At 47.6% G+C, this 22,328-nt stretch overlaps 1 protein-coding gene across 1 annotated transcript in view; it reads left to right on the forward strand.

Annotated features, from left to right (window-relative positions):
• The window catches only part of SENP2 (SUMO specific peptidase 2), a 70,586-nt gene extending 48,451 nt beyond the window's left edge, over window positions 1-22,135 (forward strand). Inside the window, exons 9-17 of the mRNA XM_029068154.2 lie at window positions 21-72; window positions 4,142-4,205; window positions 6,732-6,905; window positions 8,046-8,177; window positions 10,733-10,936; window positions 11,595-11,674; window positions 17,122-17,206; window positions 18,400-18,495; window positions 20,914-22,135. Coding sequence (XP_028923987.1) covers window positions 21-72; window positions 4,142-4,205; window positions 6,732-6,905; window positions 8,046-8,177; window positions 10,733-10,936; window positions 11,595-11,674; window positions 17,122-17,206; window positions 18,400-18,495; window positions 20,914-20,976 — 950 coding nt within the window. The 3' untranslated portion in view covers window positions 20,977-22,135. The remainder of the gene's footprint in view (window positions 1-20; window positions 73-4,141; window positions 4,206-6,731; window positions 6,906-8,045; window positions 8,178-10,732; window positions 10,937-11,594; window positions 11,675-17,121; window positions 17,207-18,399; window positions 18,496-20,913) is intronic.
• The last annotated feature ends 193 nt before the right edge of the window (window positions 22,136-22,328 follow it).

Consider the following 22,328-nt stretch of genomic DNA (forward strand, 5'->3'; position numbering starts at 1 on the left):
TCTCCCGTCCTTCCTTCCAGATAGAGGGGCCGAAACACGGGGCCCGGTTCGTGCTGGGAGAAACGAAAAAAGGTACTCAGCTCCCTTTCAGTTTCAAGGATCTCCTCTGGACTGCCTTAAGTGGAGGCTTTTTCAAATGTCCGGGGCTTTGGGTTCCCGGAACGTAAGCGTATATCAAAGAATCTATTGCTCTAGGGAGCAGAGAGGTTATTTTACGCATCTTTTTGCGATGCCGAACTCCCGTGAATCGATGTAATTCTTCGTTTCCTCAGGAGTGTCTGATGGCCTGTACGGGAAGACGTGAAATAGGCGTTGGTGATGTTTTAGCACAGTTGTGCTATTCCAGTGGAGACTGGGGAAGGGGACAGCGTTTGGGCTGGAATGTTGCCCTAGACGTGCCTAATTCCACCCTAATGCCTAATAACACCCTTCAGATACGTGTTGATAATTATTGTTATCGTTACGGTACTTTTGAAGCGCTTACTCTGTGCCAAGCACCGTTCCTAGCCCCGGGGTAGATTCGCTGGTCGCAAGTGCCTGCTGTAAAATAGTTGGGCAGATGAAGAAGTCGACAAATTTAGCACAGGCAACTACAGCCTGTAGGATGCGTATTAGGTCGGAGCTTTCCTTTAAACACAGAACTGTAAAAGAAGCAATTAAATCACGCAGCGGACCTTTGCCCAGTGAGCCCTCCACGTCCAGGGCCAGAGACGGCGGAGGCGGGGGCTAGAGCGAAGACCGCCCCCACCTCTCGCGGACGCCTCGGTTGACCCCCCCCCCCCCAGGCGGGAGGCGGGCGTATCCCCTTGCCGAAAGCCCACCTATCCAGCTGGGGGTCCCGGGAAGTGGGCAGAGCCCGGCTTGGTGTTTGTGGCATTCTCTGCCATCTGGACCCGTGGATGTCACAGGGGGCATTGCAGCTTCCATTCAGTCTCTGTAGCTGAAATAATAAGGAGGGTATCTGTTGAGCGCTTACTATGTGCCAAGCGCTGTTCTGAGCGCTGGGGTAGAGATACAAGGTTGTCAGGTTGTCCCTTGCGGGGCTTGCCGTCTTAATCTCCATTTTACACTTGAGGTAACTGAGGCCCAGAGAAGCGAAGTGACTTGCCCAAAGTCACCCAGCTACGCGGCTCAGTGGAAAGAGCCCGGGCCTGGCAGTCGGAGGTCATGGATTCTAATCCCGGCTCCGCCCCTACTCAGCTGTGTGACCTTGGGCAAGTCACTTCACCTCTCTGGACCTCAGTTACCTCTTCTGTAAAATGGGGATGAAGACTGTGAGCCCCACGGGGGACAACCTGTTGACCTTGTATCCCCCCCAGTGCTTAGAACAGCGCTTGGCCCATAATAAGCGCTTAACAAATGCCATTACTATTATTAACAAGTGGCAGAGCCGGGATTCGAGCACAGAACCTCCGACTCCCAAGGCCCTGCTCTTTCCACTAAGCCACGCCGCTTCTCTGACCCTGCCCGTAGCGGCCACAGCGGAGAAGATGGGTCTCGTGACTGGAAGTGGGTGAAAGGCGGGGTCAGGCAGATTTATTGAGCGTTCACGCTGTGTAGAGCGGTGTACCAAGTTCTTGGGAGAGTACAGTATAACAGACAAATTCCCTCCCCACCATGAGCTTGCAGTCACGGAGGCAGACGTTAGTATAAAAATACAGTGCTCTGCACACAGTAAGCGCTTAATAAATACGATCGAATGGATTAGTATAAATAGTAAAGCGGCACAATAAGCAGCCGGGTCGTTCTGATGGAAAGGGGAGGATCACCTGCTCCGTTCTCCGTCTCGGAAGTCAACCTCGTCATCACTGTGAAGGGAAAGACGTGGCCGTGGCCAGTCACACACTTACAGTAATAATGTTGGTATTTGTTAAGCGCTCACTATGTGCAGAGCACCGTTCTAAGCGCTGGGGTAAATACAGGGTCATCAGGTTGTCCCACGGGAGGCTCACAGTTAATTCCCATTTTACAGATGAGGTAACTGAGGCCCAGAGAAGTGAAGTGACTCGCCCACAGTCGCACAGCTGACAAGTGGCAGAGCCGGGAGTCGAACCCACGACCTCTGACTCCGGAGCCCAGGCTCTTTCCACTGAGCCACGCTGCTTCCCCGAGTCTGGGGAGAGGTGATGGGGGGTAATGCCAGGAGAAGTGAACGTGCCTGTTTATTATCGTGTAATAATAATAATGATAATGTTGGTATTAAGCGCTTACTACGTGCAGAGCACTGTTCTAGGCGCTGGGGTAGATCCAGGGTATTCGAGGTTGTCCCACGTGAGGCTCACGGTTAATCCCCACTTTACAGATGAGGTAACCGAGGCCCAGAGAAGTGACTTGCCCTCAGTCCCACAGCTGCCAAGTGGCAGAGCCGGGAGTCGAACCCATGACCTCTGACTCCCAAGCCCGGGCTCTTTCCACTGAGCCACGCTGCTTCTACGCTCCCAACTGTGTAGTACAGTGGTCTGCCCACAGTAAGTGCTCAATAAATACGACTGAGTTGAATGAATGTAAGTGAGCGAAGGAAAAAAGAAGCAGAAAGATGGCCGTGAAAGCGGGGGGATGGGGGAGTCAGCGGATTCAAAGGAAGAGGGATATAGACGGGAGGAAGCCAGTTTCGAGGGGCGATGGAGAGAAGAGAGGACGTATTTGGACACGAGAGGGATTTTCCTGAGGAAGAAAGCTCTCACCCCTCAGCTAGCTTATAATTATCGTCTCTCTGCTTCAGGTAAACTGCGGTTCCACTTGTGAGTTGCTTTCATAACTGCGAGAATTTCTTCGTGATCTTTTAGCTTATATTTTCTCTACTCCTTGAATTACTGAAAAATCCTAGTCATTAATAAAGAAAACCAAGGAAAATCGTAGTTTTGTGCAGGTGGGTTCTCAAACTAGCAAGATGTAGGAGCCAGAGTTGAGGGCGGTAGCTGGGGGGTTGAGTGGGTGGGGCTTCCGTCGATGGGGGCACGTTGGATTTTTTGGACTCCCTGGACCTTGAAATGTGTTTTTGTAGTGAGGTGAACGGAGACAGGCTCAAAAAAGGTAGAAGTATGGGAAGGAAAGTGAATTGTTTTCTGCAGGATTGCAGCTGCCAATGTAGGTAACGTGCCGCAGTCGAAGCTAAATAAAAAAGAGCTTCCCATAATAAGAATTATAACTGTGGTGTTCATTAAGCACGTACCATGTGCCAAGACTTTACTAAGCACTGGAGGACATTCATAATAATAATAATAATCGTGGTATTTGTTAGGCACTTACTACGTGCCAGGCACTGTACTAAGCGCTGGGTGGATACGAGCACATCGGGTCGGACGCAGTCCCCGTCCCACGGGGGGCTCACGGTCTCAATCCCCATTTTACAGGTGAGGCCCAGAGAAGTGAAGCCCAGGGTCGCCCAGCTGATGTGTGGTGGAGCCGGAATTAGAACCCAGGTCTTTATGACTCCAAAACCCGTGCTCTATCCACTCCGTCAGGCTTTTTCCCGCCATACGCACAATCCATTCAGCTCAGACTCAGTCCCCGGGCCCACAGTCCTCTGTATCACTTCATGCCAAGTGACCCAGAGGAGCGGCGTGGCCTAGTGGAAAGAGAATATGCCCGGGACTCGGGATCTGGGTTCCAGTCCTGGCTCTGTGACTAGTCTGTTGTTACCTTGGGCAAGTCACTTAACTTCCCTGTGCCTCCGTTTCCTCATCTGGAGATTAAATACCCCTTCTCTCTCCCCCTTAGTCTGTGAGCCCTATGTGGGACAGGGACTGTGTCTGATCTGATTATCTTGTGTCTACCCAATGCTTAGTACAGTGCTTCGCCCATAGTACGCAGTTAAAAGAATACCCCAGTGATTCAGATGTGTCAGCGAAACACAGAGTGCGGCCAAATAACGGCAGCCACTCATTTGAGAAGCTGAAGATAAGAAGGGTGTGTTGAGTCAAACCAGGATCATGCTAGAGTACACTCCAGTCTTGTGTTTTCAGAAAAGGGATCTGGCTGTTTAAAACTGGAAATATTGGAGGCTTGATTTGTCTTGGGGAATAGCTCAGGGAAGCGGTTGAAGGATGGGTATTTAATTCTAAGAGAAGATAGTATTGACTCAGACAGCGTTTTTACCTCTCAGAACCCAGTTTAAATTTCTTTCTTTCCCCTTCTTCAGATATCTGAAGGGAAAAATTCCTGAACCTGAAAAATCAATTGGACAGAGATTAGAAAATGAAGGCGTAAGTATTTTTTTTTAATCTGCATCTTTTATCCTTTCATCCCGAAGTAGTTTCTTGTAAAATTATGTTGGTATATACTTTCAGTATTTTTAAAATTAGGATTACAAGTATATGCTCTTAATTTCTTACCGAGCTTTCTGATTAAGAATTCTTTTAAGAATGCCGTTTCCTTCCACGAGAAAAGGCAGACTTTTCCAAAAATCTGGGTAATTGTTCTGTCTTCCACAGAAGCATTGTAGATTTTGAAGCTGCCTTTTCTCTCTCATCTCTTTTATGCCGATCTCGTTTCACTTTTCAAGTGTCGAACCTTTTATGAGTAGTCTACATTATTATCTGCCGCACTGTCTACTGCATCAAGGCAATCAGTGGCATTTATTGAGGACTTACTATGTACTGAGCGCTTGGGAGAGTACAATACAACCGAATTAGCGGGTGTTCTCTTTCCACGACGATCCTACAGTCTAGAGGGGGAGACAGGTATTAATATAAATAATTTATAATATATAAGGCAATCCAAGAAAATGCTAAAATCAGTACTTCAAATAGAGAAGTTATGTTTCTTGCTTCTCCAACCTGACCCTAGGTATTAGGAGGCCTTTTCTGGATGTCACAACTACTTCTGTCCTTTCTGCTTGTTCTTTCCTTAGAGAGTAAATCAGAGGCCTCCAGATTATCTCCAAATGGCACTGTCTAAATCCTGGGGTAGAGACAAGGTAATCGGGTTGGACACAGTCCCTGTCCCACGTAGGGTTCACAGTCTTCATCCCCATTTTACAGATGAGGGAACTGAGGCCCAGAGAAGGGAAGTGACTTGCCCACAGTCACACAGCTGACAAGTGGCAGAGCCGGGATTCGAACCCATGACCTCTGACTCCCAAGCCCGGGCTCTTTCCACGGAGCCACGCTGCTTCTGAAATGCCTTGCCCCGGCTCACACAGCAGCAGACAGGCGGCGGAGCCGGGATTAGAACCCTGGTCCTTCTGGCTCCCGGCCTGTTTGTTACTTCAATAAATACCATCACTTCTACTATTAAAGTGACTTCTAGCTTAAGTAACTTATTGATTTAGACAGTGTGATTGTTTACCATTTATTTAAGAAAAATAATAATAATAGTTGTGGTAACTGTTAAGCGCTAGTAGTATTTAGTAGTTATTGAGCGCTTACTATGTGCAGAGCACTGTACTAAGCGCTTGGAATGGACAAATGGGTAACAGATAGAGACAGTCCCTGCCCTTTGACGGGCTTTCGGTCTAATCGTAAGCCCTTACTATGTGCAGAGCACTGTACTAAGTGCTTGGAACGTACAAATGGGTAACGGATAGAGACAGTCCCTGCCCTTTGACGGGCTTACGGTCTAATCGCAAGGGCTACTATGTGCCGGGCACTGTACTAAGTTTTGGGGGGGGTTTAGCGTCTCTAAGAAAGATGGCCTGGCATTTTAGCTGAAGGACTGCCATCCAGGTGCCTGCTAAACTTTGGAAGCCAAATACCCATTCATTCATTCATTCGGTCGTATTTATTGAGTGCCTACTGTGCAGAGCACTGTACTAAGTGCTCGGGAGAGTACGGTATAACAATAAACGGACACATTCCTGCCCACAGTGAACTTACAGTTTGAGGTCTACAGCCTACAGCTGCTTATTCTAAGCAATGGGAGAGGATGAGTAGCCCAAGCTAAAAATAATCTCTGGTTTATGCGAATTAGGCATTAATTCATGGGTCCATAGGTTTCAGCCACGTTTTTGGTATTGCCGAATATACGAGGCCTTTGAAGCAACGTGGTCTAGCGGATAGAGCCCGGACCTGGGAGTTAGAAGTACCTGGGTTCCGATTGCGTGATTCGCTAACAGTTTGGGGAAGCAGCGTGGCTCGGTGGAAAGAGCCTGGGCTTCGGAGTCCGAGGTCATGGGTTCGAATTCCGCTCTGCCACTTGTCAGCTGTGTGACTGTGGGCAAGTCACTTCGCTTCTCTGGGCCTCAGTTCCCTCATCTGTAAAATGGGGATTAACTGTGAGCCTCACGTAGGACAACCTGATGACCCTGAGGCCCACAGTATTCATCCTCATTTTATAGATGAGGGAACTGAGGCACAGAGAAGCGAAGTGACTTGCCCACAGTCACACAGCTGACAAGTGGCACAGCTGGGATTTGAACCCATGGCTCCCAAGCCCGGCCTCTTTCCACTGAGCCACGCCGCTTAAGCACTTAACAAATACCATTGGAAAAAAAGTGACTTTCCCAAGGTCACACAGCATTCATTCATTCGGTTATGTTTATTGAGCACTTACTGTGGGCAGAGCACCGTACTAAGCTCCTGGGAGAGTATAATACAACAATTAACCGACGCATTCGCTGCCCACAATGAGGTTATGCCGGAGTAGCATCATAGTAAAGGGTTTGCTGGCTGACCCGGGAGGAGAATGCAGATTCTCTGGCTTCCGGGCCCGTTCTCTTTCCGCTAGGCCACACTGCTTCTCAACAGTTACTATCACTTACTACTTCCTACTGGCACTTGTACTTCCAACAGAGGAGGGGACAACCGGCGGAGTCCGACCTTTCGGAGGAGGTTTCGGTCCGGCTGTGCCTAGACAGTGGAAGCTCTTCGCTCTGGAGGAGACCATCTGTAGTGGAGATGAAGGACCAGATTTGCCCAGGCCCCGAAAAGGGAAAGAGCACAGAGGAGCTCCCCAAACTCACCGTGGTACTAAGCCGTATTGTACTTCGGGCCCGCGCGTTTTTCTGAGAGAAGAACTTGAAAGCGAGGTGGTTTTTGTTTAGCCGTCGGTCCGCCAGAGGTAGATGTCGACACTCCGTCTGTCCGGACTTTGCGGCTTTAAAATCTGTTGGGTTTTCTGTTCTGTTTTCTTCCTAATTTTGACATCATCTTAGGGCAGATGAAAATAAGAAAAAAGGCAGATGACAGATACATTGTGTTCTTAACCGACTCTTCTTTCGTTATACTGGGTGGGGTTTAATGAGCTCTACTAAACAGCTTGAAAGTCAGCCAACTGGGCCTCTATCAAAGAAGGGAAATTATCAAGGGGAGGCTCCTTTTCCCGCAATTTTAGAGAGTCTTGAATTGGTAATAAGAGCTACAATAAAAATCCCACTCCGTAACTAGATTTCTAGTTTGTCACCCGTCCTTTTATTTTATACGTGATAATTCTGCAAATATAGTGTAGCCCAAAGCTAAAATTCCCATCCTTATTTACCGACAGTAATAGACTTGCTCTGCATCTCTGTCATCCATTTTTTTTTTAATGGCATTTGCTAAGTGCTTACTGTGTGCTAAGCACCGTACTAAGTACTGGGGTAGGTACAGGTCCGTATCCTTCATGGGGCCCACATTCTTGAACCTCATTTTATACATGAGGAAACTGAGGTACAGAGAAGTTAATGGAATATTCATTCATTCAATATTCAATAGTATTTATTGAGCGCTTACTATGTGCAGAGCACTGTACTAAGCGCTTGGGATGAACAAGTCGGCAACAGATAGAGACGGTCCCTGCCGTTTGACGGGCTTACGGTCTAATCGGGGGAGACGGACAGACGAGAACAGTGGCAATAAATAGAGTCAAGGGCAAGAACATCTCGTAAAAACAATGGCAACTAAATAGAATCAAGGGAATACACATTCTAGTACATTAGTTTGGATGAAATTTTATGTCATAAGTTTTTAAGAAGTCTTTGGCTCCGTGATCAGAATTTGTTCTGACAGAATTCAGTAGCTCCTAAATGTTATCTGAAGAGATCTTTCCTTGATTAAAAATTGGGGTTTAATGTAGTCTGGCAGTGCCTAAATAGCAATGAGAGACAGTCTCTGAATTTTATGTTTTAGGACATGGAAAAAGACATAAGTCGTGCACTAGGTCACGGTCCGAAGGATGAGGTCTTAAGCAGTGCTTTCAAATTGCGAATTACCCGTGAGGATATCCAGACCCTGAAGAATCATCACTGGCTTAATGATGAAGTAAGCTTTTTTTCCCCTTCCTTCAGTATTACAGCATGCTCTTTTCAAATTCAACACATTAAAAATTGGTAAGAAACTCTTGTATTGGTCCTTTTTTTAAAAAAAAAAAAGCCCAAAAGTCTTCCATAAAAATATAAATACTAATTAATCCCCCTTGGTGTTTAAACTTGTGTTTATCTAGAGTATGAACAGGGAAAGTGTCTACCAACTGAATTATATTGAAACAGCGTGGCTTCTAGTTCTACTTCTAGTCACTGTGATTCCAGGAATGTTGAGTCGCTGATATATTCATTAGTAACCAATCCAGCAGTCCTCTGACTAGGAACTTACTGGCATTGGGGAGTAGCGAGATGCCTTGCTCTGAGATGTGGACCTAATTTACTCTTTGGAACCCTAAAAAGATGTGTTGAATGGTTGACATTTATGCTCCCAAGTCACGTGATAAGGCTCCCTGTCTGCTGGAACAGTTATTTCTGTTCTGTTATTACCTGATACTTATTGCCTAAAGAAAGTTTCAGCGCTATTTCCCCAGGTGAATTAGGCGGCAGGCCTCTTCTGCAAAACGGTCTTTGCAGAGCAGATAAGGCCGTACATTTTTGAGGTTTCGTATTCTTGAGTGCTCTGTCATTTTCTGAGTTTTGACTCCAAATACTTAGAATTTAGCCCCTGTTATTAGTCCCGCAGCTTTTGGTATCAAGGGTCCCCAGTGACTTCCTTCTTGCCAAATCCAACGGCTCCTACTCTATCCTAATCCTCCTCGACCTCTCAGCTGCCTTTGAAACCGTCGACCATCCCCTTCTCCTCCACACCTTATCTCACCTCGGCTTCACGGACTCCGTCCTCTCCCGGTTCTCCTCTTATCTCTCTGGCCGTTCATTCTCGGTCTCGATAGCGGGCTCCTCCTCCCGCTCCCATCCCCTAACTGTAGGGGTTCCTCAAGGATCGGTTCTTGGTCCCCTTCTGTTCTCCATCTACACTCACCCCCTTGGTGAACTCATTTGCTCCCATGGCTTCAATTATCATCTCTACGCCGTTGACACCCAAATCTACATCTCCTCCCCTCTTCTTTCTCCCTCCTTCCAGGCTCGTATCTCCTCCTGCCTCCAGTACGTCTCACCTGGATGTCTGCCCGCCACCTAAAACTCAACGTGTCCAAGACCGAGCTCCTTATCTTTCTTCTCAAACCCTGTCCTCTCCCTGACTTTCCCATCACTGTGGACGGCGCTACCATCCTTCCCGTCTCACAGACCCGCAACCTTGGTGTCATCCTTGACTCCGGTCTCTCATTCACCCCACACATCCAATCCGTCACCAAAACCTGCTGGTCTCACCTTCACAACATCGCCAAGATCCGCCCTTTCCACTCCATCCAAAGTGCTACCGTGCTCGTACAAGCTCTCATAATAATAATAATGTTGGTATTTGTTAAGCGCTTAGTATGCGCAGAGCGCTATTCTAACCGCTGGGAGAGATACAGGATAATCAGGTTGTCCCATGTGAGGCTCACAGTCTTCATCCCCATTTTCCAGATGAGGTCACTGAGGCCCAGAGAAGTGAAGTGACTTGCCCACAGTCGCACAGCTGACAAGTGGCAGAGCCGGGATTCGAACCCATAACCTCTGACTCCCAAGCCCCGGGCTCTTTCCACTGAGCCACGCTGCTTCTCGATAATATCCTGATTGGATTATTGCATCAGCCTCCCCCCCCATCTCCCATCCTCCTGTCTCTCCCTGCTTGAGTCTTCACTCCGCTGCCCGGATTATCTTTCTACAGAAACGGTCTGGGCATGTCACTCCCTTCCTCAGAAACCTCCAGTGGTTGCCTATCAACCTTCCCGTGAAGCAAAAACCCCTCACTTGTAGCTTCAAGCTGTCCATCGCCTTGCCCCCTCCTACCTCTCCTCCCTTCTCCTCCTTCTCCAGCCCAGCCCGCACGCTCCGCTCCTCCGCCGCCCACCTCCTCACCGTCCCCCGGTCTCGCCTCTCCCGCCGTCGACCCCTGGCCCACGTCCTCCCGCTGTCCCGGAACGCCCTCCCTCCTCACCTCCGCCAAACTGACTCTCTTCCCCTCTTCAAAGCCCTACTGAGAGCTCACCTCCTCCGGGAGGCCTTCCCAGACTGAGCCCTCCCTTTCCCTCTGCCTCTCCATTGCCCCTACTCCCTCCCTCTGCTCTACCCCCTTCCCCTCCCCACAGTACTTGTATACATATATATATATATATATATAAATGATTACTCTTATTTTATTAATGATGTATATATATCTATGATTCTGTTTATTTTGATGGTCTTGATGCCTGTCTACTTGTTTTGTTTTGTTGTCTGTCTTCCCCTTTTAGACTGTGAGCCCCTTGTTGGGCAGGGATTGTCTCTATCTGTTGCCAAATTGTACATTCCAAGAGCTTAGTACAGTGCTCTGCACACAGTAAACGCTCAATAAATATGATTGAAGGAATGAATGAAGTGAGAAAACTCTGGTTCTTAATGAACACAAACCTTTCTACAGATCGAGTGGCTCATTAAAGGCAACTTTTTCCTCTTTTGGGTAATTTTTAGGTCATTAATTTTTACATGAATCTTCTGATGGAAAGAAATAAGAAGCAAGGTTTTCCAGTGCTGTTCGCCTTCAGTACTTTCTTCTACCCTAAATTTACTTCTGGAGGTTACCAAGCAGTAAAAAGATGGACCAAAGCAGTGGATCTCTTTGAACAAGAACTCATCCTTGTACCCATTCACCTGAGGGTACATTGGAGCTTAGTGGTGAGTTGAAAAAGGCTAATTTGGACACCGACTGTGTTCTTTGAAATCCGTGTGTTTTTCCTAAACTTACGAGAATGCCGTGTTTATTGGAAAACTTCATCTGGTTATGAATGAGATGCAGGATTTCCTCCTTGGTTGAACTGAGCTGGGGACTGTAAACACATCGCCGGAATCACCCCAGCTGCATGTAGCTGTAATAATAATAATACTCCTAGTAATGGTACTTGTAAAGCACTTATTATGTACTAAGCACTGTTCTAAGTGCTGGGGTAGATATGAGTTAATCAGGTTGGACACAGTCCCTGCCCCATATAGCGCTCCACACTCTTAATCCCCATTTTCCAGATGAGGTAACTGAGGCCCAGAGAAGTGAAGTGACTTGCCCAGGGCCACACTGCAGGCACTTGGCAGAGCCGGGATTAGAACCCGTGACCTCCTGACTCCCAGGCCCATGCTCCGTCCACTACGCCGTGCTGCTTATTCATATTAATATCCGTGTCCTCCTCTAGAGTGGAAACTCGTCGTGGGCAGGGAACGAGTCTCCCAACTCTGTTGTAGTCTCCCAAGGGCTACCACAGTGCTCTGTGCACAGTAGGTACTCAGTAAATACCATTGATCGATGGATGACGTTTGTATTGTTGGTTCTTTTGTATCGCAGGTGATTGACCTGAGGAAAAAGACCATCCGATATCTGGATTCTATGGGACAAAAAGGCCATCGGGTGTGTGAGACTTTGTTGTAAGTAGAAACCGATCACTGGCCTATTGACTGTTCGGCCAATTAGGCGATTAGGTAATAAGCAAGGATGCAGAGTGGGTCTGATCTGGGCTTGGTCCACGGGCCGTGCTAGAGGATGCACCAAGAGATTTGGATCCAGGGTCAGAATATGCTTCTGCCCAGCTGGGGATCTCTTCCAATCAAACCCTTTCCCCCCCCCACCCCAGTGGAATGTCAATCAATCAGTGGTATTGAGAGCGTATACTATGTGCAGAGCACTCTTCTAAGCATGTGGGAGATCTTCAGTCAGCACCGCATCTTCAGAGTTAGAGCAACAGAATTAGCAGACGCGTTCCCCGCCTACGGTGAGCTTACGGTGTAGAGGGGGAGACAGATATTAATATAAATGAATCATTTACCGATATATGCAGTTGGAGCTGGGGTGAATGCCTAATACCCACAGGTTGCGGAGCGCACAGACGATGCGGAAGGGGGAGCGAGCCGGGAATTAAAGGCGTCACTGGGAAAGTCCTCTTGAGGCACCGTGAACCTTAATGAGGTCTCCTAGCTTTGAAGTTATGCTTCCTTCCTTCCAATAGTATGTATTGAGCGCTTACTATGTGCAGAGCACTGTACTAAGCGCTTGGAATGAACAAGTCGGCAACAGATAGAGACGGTCCCTGCCGTTTCACCGTGACACATCTGTGCCAGGTGCAGCATTCAGTCATTTTTATTGAGTTCTTGCTGTGTGTGGAGTATTGCACTAAGCGTGTATGAGGAGAATGTACAACAGTCGGTACCCGCATATGTCTTTATAAGGAGAGATGAAGTTGGAAAACCGAAAACAAGAAGGACAGAGGAAAGGCTTTAAGCGTACAGTGAAAAGACAGAGAATTCTTAGTAGTGATAGACTTCTGTCTCGTCGAAGGAAAGATTATTTCCAGAAACGGAAGTATGTCTTTTAAATCCTCTTGGAGCCTTGCGTTGCTTTCCCGAAATTGAAATATATATCTGTTTCTCCCACACTTCTTCCGAAGTCCACGAGACTAGTCATAGAGAAGCAGCGTGGGTCAGTGGAAAGAGCCCGGGCTTTGGAGTCGGAGGTCATGGGTTCGAATCCCAGCTCTGCCACTTGTCAGCTGCGTGACTGTGGGCAAGTCACTTCACTTCTCTGTGCCTCAGTTACCTCATCTGTAAAATGGGGATGAAGACTGTGAGCCCCACGTGGAACAACTTGATTCCCCTGGATCTACCCCGGCGCTTAGAACAGTGCTCTGCACATAGTAAGCGCTTAACAAATAACATTATTATTAATCCCGGCTCTGCTACTTATCAGCTGTGTGATTTGGGGCAAGTCATTTCACTTCTCTGTGCCTAAGTTCCCTCATTTGGAAAATGGGGATGAAGACCGTGAGCCCCACGTGGGACCACCTGATGATCTTGTATCTACCCAGCGCTTAGAACAATGCTTGGCACATAGTAAGCGCTTTACAAATACCAACATTAGTATTATTATTATATTTGGGAAAAGAAATCAGAGGGTGTCTCTGCTGCAGTGCAGAAACTACTCCGGGAGGATGTTTTTGAATTCAGAACGGATGTTCGTTGGCATATTGCCGGTTTTAGACTAGAAGAGAGTTTGTAGTCTGCCTCTTGCACCGTGGCATCTTGAGATTGGCAAAAGTGATCCGAAACCCAATCATTAAGTCACGGTGCGGAGCATTTTATTCCAGGCCTTAATACCTTTGCTTATTCAGCACGCGTTGCCTGGCCCAAAAGGAGGGGTTTTTGTGCTGGCATCTTGAAAGACGTCAAGTAGCATTGAAAAACATTTTATCTTTCTACGTAAGTTATTTTTGAAATGTCTTGTTTGTTATGGGCAGGGAATGTGTCTGCTAATTCGGTTGTATTGTACTCTCCCAAACGCTTAGTATGCTTCCCTGTATGTAGTGAACACTCGATAAATACTATCGATTGATCGATTTGGTTAATGGCAAATGGAGACCTGACTTCAAAAGGTCCAAGTTTAGATTAGTATAGTTGGTGGGGGGCTGGAGGTGTGGCATCCTATGCTTCTCTCTTCCCCTTTCAACTTTTCACTGCTAAAACAAGTTATTTTTGCCTATATCATTTGTATGGTTTACAAGGATATGTGTAACCTTAGGTTGTGTATTGTCTCCTTTAGGGTGAAATGTCGCAACAAATACCAAACCTCAGCTACTGTAAAATCAATCAATCAGTGGTATTTATTGAGCTCTTAATGTATGCAGAGCACTGTACTAAATGCTTGGGAGAACACAATCCAGCAGAGTTGGTAGATGTGCTCCTTGCTCATATGACGGGGGGGCAGCATGACCTAAGAATCATGTTTGTATTTGTTAAGCGCTTACTATGTGCAGAGCACTGTTCTAAGTGCTGGGGTACCAGTACCAGTACCAGCTTAAGTACCAGTGTGGCTCAGTGGAAAGAGCCTGGGCTTGGGAGTCAGAGGTCATGGGTTCGAATCCCAGCTCTGCCACTTGTCGGCTGTGTGACTGTGGGCAAGTCACTTCACTTCTCTGGGCCTCAGTTCCCTCGTCTGTCAAATGGGGATTAACTGTGAGCCTCACGTGGGAGAAGCTGATAACCCTGTATCTCCCCCAGCGCTTAGAACAGTGCTGTGCACCTAGTAAGCGCTTAACAAATACCAACATCATCATTATCATTATTACCACAGTTATTAATTATGATGGTGATTATTATTTATGGGGGTTACGGCCTGGAGAGGGAGACGGGCATTAAAATAAATTAAGGGTATGGATATAAATGCTGAACGTGAGGGGAATATCAAGTGTTTAAAGGGGAGAGAACCAAGTGCAGAAGGGAGAGGGGTAGAGGAAGTGAAGAATCGGTCAGGGAAGACCTCTTAGAGGAAATACGATTTTAATAAGACTTTGAAGGTGGGGAGAGTGGTGGCCTGTTGGCTACGAAGCTGGAGGGAGGATGTGGCCAAGGGAACGTGTGGTTTGGTGCCATGTTTGATTATCTCCCCCTCTTTACTGTAAGTAGCTTATAGACAGGGAACATGTCTGCCAACTCTGTTGTTTTGTACTCTCCCAAATACTTAGAACAGTGCTCTGTACACAGTAAGTGCATGATACATAGCATTGATTGATTGAAAGGTCAGTCGATCAGTCGTAATTATTGAGCTCTTACTGTGTGCAGAGCACTGGACTAAGAGCTTGGGAGAGTACAATATAACAGTAAACAGACACATACCCTGCCCACAACGAGATTACAGTTTAGAGGGGGAGACAGACAGGAATATAAATAAATTACAGATATCAACATGAGTGCCGTGGGGCTGGGAGCGGGGGGTGAATAAAGGGAGCAAGTCAGGGTGACCCAGAAGGGAGTGGGAGGAGAGGAAAGGAGGGCTTAGTCAGGGAAGGCCTCTTGGAGGAGATGGGCCTTCGTTAAGGCTTTGAAGGCGGGGAGAGTCATTGTCAGATTTGAGGAGGGAGGGCGTCGCAGGCCAGAGGCAGGACGTGGGCAATGTGTCGGCTTAGAGTTAGATGAGATTAAGGTACAGTGAGAAGGCTAACAGTAGAGGAACTAAGTGGGCAGGCTGGGTCGTAGTAGGAGAGTAGCGGGGTGAGGTTGGAATGGTCAAGGTGATCCACTGCTATAAAGGTGAGGGTAAGGAGTTTCTGTTTGATGCGGAGATGGATGGGCAACCACTGGAGTATCTTGAGGAGCTGGGAAACATGGCCTAAACGTTTTTTAACATATGGATTTGAGACCACATCTGTGAGCCTCATGTGGGACAGGGACACTGTCCAACTGATTATCTTATTATCTTATTATCTCAGTGCTTTAAGCACTTAACAAATATCACAATTATTATTATTATTACTGTAATTGGAAAAAAGGGGTCAGATAACCACTAAATTGGGTGGCAACCAGTACTTTGGGTGTAGTTATCTGGAAAGGAGGCTTAAACATTCTCTTATGAAAAACCGTGGGTCCTATTTAGTTGAGAAAAATCTTTGTACTGTCTTTTCACCCAAAGTGCTATTCAGTCTCTGACCACAGTTGTTCCGTTCTTTAGTAACTTAATATATACAAGTACTCCTCCCGCCTCTCACCCATACCCCGATTAGGCCGTAAGCCCGTCAAAGGGCAGGGACTGTCTCTATCTGTTACCGATTTGTCCATTCCAAACGCTTAGTACGGTGCTCTGCACAAAGTAATTGCTCAATAAATACTATTGAATGAATGAATAACTACCTCTTCTGCCCTTCCTTGGCAGGGAGGAAAATATAATTCACTTGGGTAAATGGTCTACCCAATTATTAGTCAAATGGCTGTCGAGTTTGGTTTATCTGAAAACCTTGGATTGAATTAATCATCAAGGGAATTTAGGAGGGGAGGTATCAATAACATGCAGAGTTGGGACACTTTACTTTTGCTCTTTTCTCGTATCCACCTTTTCCCCCAGGAATCTGTCGGTTTGTCAGTGTTTGTTCTCTTCTCTGCCCCGCAAAAAGCAGTGGGTGAAACTTGGTGGGGAGGGGAGTGTGGTATTTTGGGGTAAATATTGCAATTTATTTTGGGTTGGAAAAGAGATTCGGGCTTTCCATCTGTCACCAGCAGCTCTGGGCTCAATGGGTGGGCCCATGAATGAATCTCCTCCGAGAGGCCTTCCCTGACTAAGCGCTCTTCTCCCACTCCCTCCTGCATCGTCCTGACTTGTTCCCTTTATTCGTCCACCCTCCCAGCCCCCCGGCACCTCTGTACATATCTGTAATTCATTTATCTATATTAATGTCTCTCTCCCCTTCTAGACTGTAAGCTCTCTGTGGGCAGGGAATGTGTCTATTATTGTGTCGTACTCTCCCAAGCCCTTAGTAGTACTCTGTACATAGTAAGCGCTCAGAAAATATGATTGAGTGAATGAATGCCCTGCCCCCTGCTCCGTGTCAGGAGTGTTGACAGGAGGAAAAGAGTTCCTGGCTCCATTCTTACCCAGGTGGGCGAAGTCCAGGAAACCTCCCAGAATCTCTGTCCGGGATCCAAGATTTAATCTTGAGCATCTCCTGCCTCTCCTCTCAGATGCGTGAGATTCCATCTCAGACATTTGCAGTTGCAGGGGAGTTTTTCTTGATTCTATCATTGCAAAATACGAATTAAAATCTGGGGGCAGGAAGAAGGAAAGATCCATAGTTTTGGTTTAGGTCAAAAGTAGCGGAGGGTTGTGTATCCTATGCTCCCTTTTTCTGTTCCTGTAAACTTAATATTGAGCCTACAGTTCGGTATTGTAAAATCTTTAGCCCTTCCGGTGTATCGTTTATAATGGTCATGCCCTTGATGAAATACCATTTCAGGTGGGTGTTGTGTGAGTGTTGATTAAAACCACAGCGTGCTTAGGGACCACCCAGTTAAGGGTCCAGAGAGATCCATTGATGCCCTTTCTTTATTTTATCTAGCCAATATCTCCAAGAGGAAAGCAAAACCAAAAGAAATATAGCTCTGGATCCATCGGAATGGACTCTCTACAGCATGAAATCACATGTAAGTGAAAATGACCAAGGTTGAAATACTTCACTGAATCTATATTTTGAATGCGTAACCTGGCTCAAGTTTCAAATTGGATTTTGTTCTTCATTGTTTTGGATAGTGGGTGGGCAACAGACAGTCAGCCCTTAGATCACCCAAGAGCTGATGATAATCCACCGTGCGGCTCTCGGACTCCCTTAATTCTTTATCGGTCTCCTACTGCCTGCCTTCCCCCTCGACTTTAAGCTCCTTGTGGGCAGGGAGCATGTCTATCAGCTGTTATATTGTACACTCCCAAGCGCTTAGTACAGTGCTGTGCACACAGTAAGTGCTCAATCAGTGCCACTGATTGATTGATTCCGGTGGCTCTTCTCTGAGAGTTGGAGCTTTTTTTAGTTTCCCTTCACCTTTTACGTTGGAGAACATGCTTTCGGGTTTGCAGCAGTAGTAAAAAGTTCTGGAGGGTGAAAGAGGTTGAAATGGAATAAAAAATCATATATTCATTCAGTCATATTTATCAAGCACTCACTGGGTGGAGAGCACTGTACTAAGCACCTGGGAAAGTACAGTACAACAGTAAAGAGCGACAATCCCTGCCCCAACAAGCCCACAGTCTAGCGGGATGAGCTCAACTTGGTTTAAAGCAGAACCATGCCAAATTCGGGGTGTATTATGTCGGTCCACACGGCCCAAATGAGGGGGAGAATTGAGTCATGATCTGGTTAATTTGCGTTTTGGAGAGTGTCCAAGCCCCAGTGTGGATTTTTTTTTTATTTTTAGCTCGGATAATATAGTTGGGCTCTTCACAAGCAGAAAGTCTTGCAGGTCACGCCTGCCGACGCGACTGTATAGTAGTCTCCCAAGTGCTCTGTCCATAGCGGAGGCTCAGTAGATACCATCGACTGATGGCTGATATTTGCTCAGTACTCTACTTGGGTTGTAGTGATCTTTCTTTTCAGTCCATGAATCAATCAGTGGCTTTTATTGAGCACTCGCTGGCAGAGCAGTACAGTAAGCGCTTGGGAAAGTACAGTTCAGCAGGGTTGGTTGACACGATCCCTGCCCACCAGTTTTCAGGCAGCTACTGAAAAAGTTCACTGAAGCCTTCTTTGGGCACTTCAGTGAGAGGAAGATTCGGAGGAGCCCAAAGAGAGCTTCCTGTTTGGGACAGATCATCTGCTTTCCTTACCCTTCTTCTTGAATTTCAGGAAATTCCTCAGCAGTTGAATGGAAGTGACTGTGGGATGTTTGTCTGTAAATATGCGGATTATTTGTCCAGGGACAAACCTATCACTTTTTCTCAGGTAAGGGAAGTTCCCTGCTCTACCTACTCGCTCGATTAATGCTTCCCCAAGCCCATGCTCTTTCCACGCTGCTTAACTGTGGGCAGAGCACAGTACCAAGTCTCGAGAGAGGAAGCAGCGTGGCCTGGTGGGAAGAGCCACTGGCTCGGGAGTCAGACGTCGTGGGTGCTAATCCCGGCTCTGCCACTTGTCAGCTGGGTGACTTTGGGCAAGTCACTTCACTTCTCTGGGCCTCAGTTACCTCATCTGCAAAATGGGGATTAAGACCGTGAGCCCCACCTGGGACAACCTGATAACCTTGGCACATAGTAAGTGCTTAAACAAATATCATCTTTATTATCATTATTAGTATTACAGTCTGACAATATATTACCCCTAATGGCCCCAGTGGTGACTGAAATCTTCTTCCCGCCCCACTTGCCTGCCCGCTGCCTTCATGCTCTGTGGAGAAGTGCTTAGCCTAAAAGGACTGGGTTGGGTTTGCATTAGACTGCCAGCTCCTGAGGGCAGGGAATGTACCTGTTTATTGTTGTAGCGAGCTCTCCCAACCGCTCAGCACAGTGCTCTGCACACAGTAAGCACTCAGTAAATACGCTCGACTGACTGAGTGACCTCCGAGCTGGGAGAAGACGCTGGGGGAAGACAGGGTGCAGGACTCCAGTTTACTTCCCTACGCTTCCTTCTCCCTTTTCCTCCTTAAGCTCAGGCCCAGGTACACTGCTTCCAGTAAATTGAGTTGGAGAGAAGGGTGGAAACGTGTGGATCAAGAGGTGTGATGTGAAGACACGCCCATTAATAATAATAGTAATGAATAATTGTAGTATTTGTTAAGTGCTTTGTGCCAGGCACTAAGTCCTGGGGGAGATACAAGGTAATCGGGTTGGACATAGTCCCTGTCCCTCATAGGGCTCACAGTCTTAATCTCCATTTTACAGATGAGGTAACTGAGGCCCAGAGAAGTGAAGTGAGTTGCCCAAGGTCACACAGCAGACAAGTGAGCGGTCTGGACTTAGAACCCATGACCTTCCAACTCCCAGGCCCGTGCTCTGTCCAGTAGGCCATGCTGGTTCTGTTAGATTGAACCCTCTGCCCATCTCCCACTGCTCCAGCAAAATGAAAAATGGGGGCAGATTTTGCGGCAATCCAGAAGTGGGAGTTTTGTCTGAATTATTTGGACAGTGGCCCCTGATGTCTGTTTACTCTGGCGGAGGAAACAACTAGTTCTAGCGTGTTCCATTTTCCCACTTGGCGCTCTCGGCCCCCACGTCTGAAGTCCAACGTAGAGGAGGCCTTTCACGGTGGAGTGCTCTTTTACCCGAGTAATCCCAAATTCGGGATTGATAGAATTTTAGGGTGGGTTTACAAAACAGCAGTCCTGAAGGCAGTTGAACGTTCTGCACCTTCTTTGGGGTTCAGTGAAGTCTGATTCAGTTTTGGGTGAATTTCCGTGAGGCAGATGCTTGTATCTCTGCCTAATGAAATGCGGCGCTACAGAAGCGGTGAGGCCTAGTAGATGGAGCACAGGCCTGTGATCAGAAGGACCCGGGTTCTAATCCTGCATCTGCCACTTGGGTGCTGTGCGACCTTGGCCAGGTCACTTCACTTCTGTGGGCCTCAGTTACCCTATCTAGAAAATGGGGATTAAGAGTGCGAGCCCCATGTGGGACGGAGACTGTGGCCGATCCAATTTGCTTGCACCCACCCTGACGCTTAGTATGGCACCTGGCACAGAGGAAGCGTTTAACAAATACCACCGTCATTGTTGTTATTGCTAGAGGACGTGAAGATGGCGAGGGAGGAAAGGGAGACTGGTCCTTGTAGGGGGGGAATCGCAAAAGACTGTGGGGCAGAGAGAACTGCGACGGATAAGACCGGTGACTTGGGTTTGGGAGTCCGAGGTCACGGGTTCTAATCCCGGCTCCGCCACTTGTCAGCTGTGTGACTTTGGGCAAGTCATTTAACTTCTCTGGGCCTCAGTTCCCTCACCTGGAAAATGGGGATTAAGACCGTGAGCCCCACGTGGGACAACCTGATTACCTTGTATTCCCCCTTCCCCCCCCAGTGCTTAGAACAGGGCTTGGCATGTAGTAAGCACTTAGCAAATACCATCCTTATTATTATTACACCTCTTCGATAGTAGAGCATCCCTTTGACTGTTCACGTGCCTCGTGAATGGGAAGGTGTCTGCCAACTCTGTAAGTTTTGTACTCTCCCAAGCGCTTCAGTATCAACCGGCCAGTGGTATTTATTGAGCGCTTGCCGTGGGCAGAGCACCAAACTGAGCAGTTGGGAGAAGCAAATATAACAGCATTAGTGGACACGCACAGCGAGCGCTCGACGGATGCGATCGATTGAACGGTAATGATAGGTGGGACGGCGCGCGTGCAAGCAGACAACCCCGGGTGTCTTTTCTTCCAGCTTCAGATGCCTCATTTCCGGAAGAGGATGGTGTGGGAGATCCTTTATCAGCAATTGCTCTGAGCAAGAGTGCCTGCGTTTTCGCCAGCTCCTCGGAATGCTCCATGGACACGTTCCTATATACCTCATGGGTTAAAGCCCCAGTGTAGTTTCAGTTCTCCTGTAGGTACCGAGCTGTCAGCTGCACGAAGGACTCCAAGTGATTCTTTTCAACTCATTTCGAGCGTGCAGAGGGCCACCGAACGGGCCCGTCGGGATTCCGGACCCGTTTCCGGCGTATTCCTGTGCTTAACACACATTGGAATCGTAATTTATTGAACGTCTCTCCAGAGGTTTATAGTCCCCCTTTGAGAATGCAAGAAATGCAGAGTCTGTAGTGCGGATGAGTGTATGTTTTGAGTCTCGCGTTCGAGGGCCGGGCGATGGAAAACCATCCCTGCCCACGGAAAGAAAGCCCCAACCCAATGCATCCGTTGCAACTATTTATTTCTGAAAGGAATGTAAGCTAGCTGCTCCCTTCTACTAGGTCAGGCAGGTGAACAGTATAGATTTTTGTTCGTTTTTTAATTTATGAAACACTGACCGTTTCCTCGAAGCTACGGCTCCTCCGATCGAGAGGAGCGATCGTTCAGCGAGCGGCGTTCACGAGGTCCGTGATGACGTTCGTCGACCTGCCGGACGCCCGGCTGATTTTTCACTACATTTGTCGGCCACGGGGAGGTGGGGAGGAGGAGGACTGTCAGTGGGCACACCCCGTCGTGTCGACGCCGCACCCCCTAAGTCGACGAGGTAGACGTCACTCCCCGGTTAGCGAGAATCCTCCAGAGAACCGGTTCCCCTGATCTGGAAATGGTACGTTCGGGCTTAACTCCTGTAACTGGATTCGTAGCGACTGTAGGCGTAGGGATTCGCTGCCATTTAACGTCCGCTTCGGTGAGAACCTTTTCGAGTTTAAAGGTCGACAGGAGCGACTTAGGTCGCGGCAGATGATCCGGTGTAAAACTCCTAGTGGTCCGTCTCGATAAAAATGAAATGAGGTTTCGTTATTCACCTGCATTATTATTATTATTATTTTTTAATTATCGCCCCCCTCCCTCGGCCGAAATCGGGGGGACAAAATTTTCATGGGAGTTTGGGATTGCTGGTTCCAAAAATAATATATTTTGTGTATCAAAGTGTGTATTCAACTCATTTTTTAAAATTAAAGAAAAAACCGAAAAGAGCCAAGATGGAGCCCATCCTCAGAGGGGTTTTACAGAGGGGTTCCACCTTCGGGCCGGCGGTTTGGGCTGAGAATAATGAGGCGGAGGGGCGTTAAGCGCTTACTATGTGCCGGGCACCGTTCTAAGTGCCGGGGTAGATACGATAGTCACATGGGGGACAGTCCGTGCCCCACTTGGGGCTCACGGTCTTAA

The sequence above is a fragment of the Ornithorhynchus anatinus genome, chromosome 1 (assembly GCF_004115215.2).
Source record: "Ornithorhynchus anatinus isolate Pmale09 chromosome 1, mOrnAna1.pri.v4, whole genome shotgun sequence".
In the NCBI taxonomy this organism is placed as follows: Eukaryota; Metazoa; Chordata; class Mammalia; order Monotremata; family Ornithorhynchidae; genus Ornithorhynchus; species Ornithorhynchus anatinus.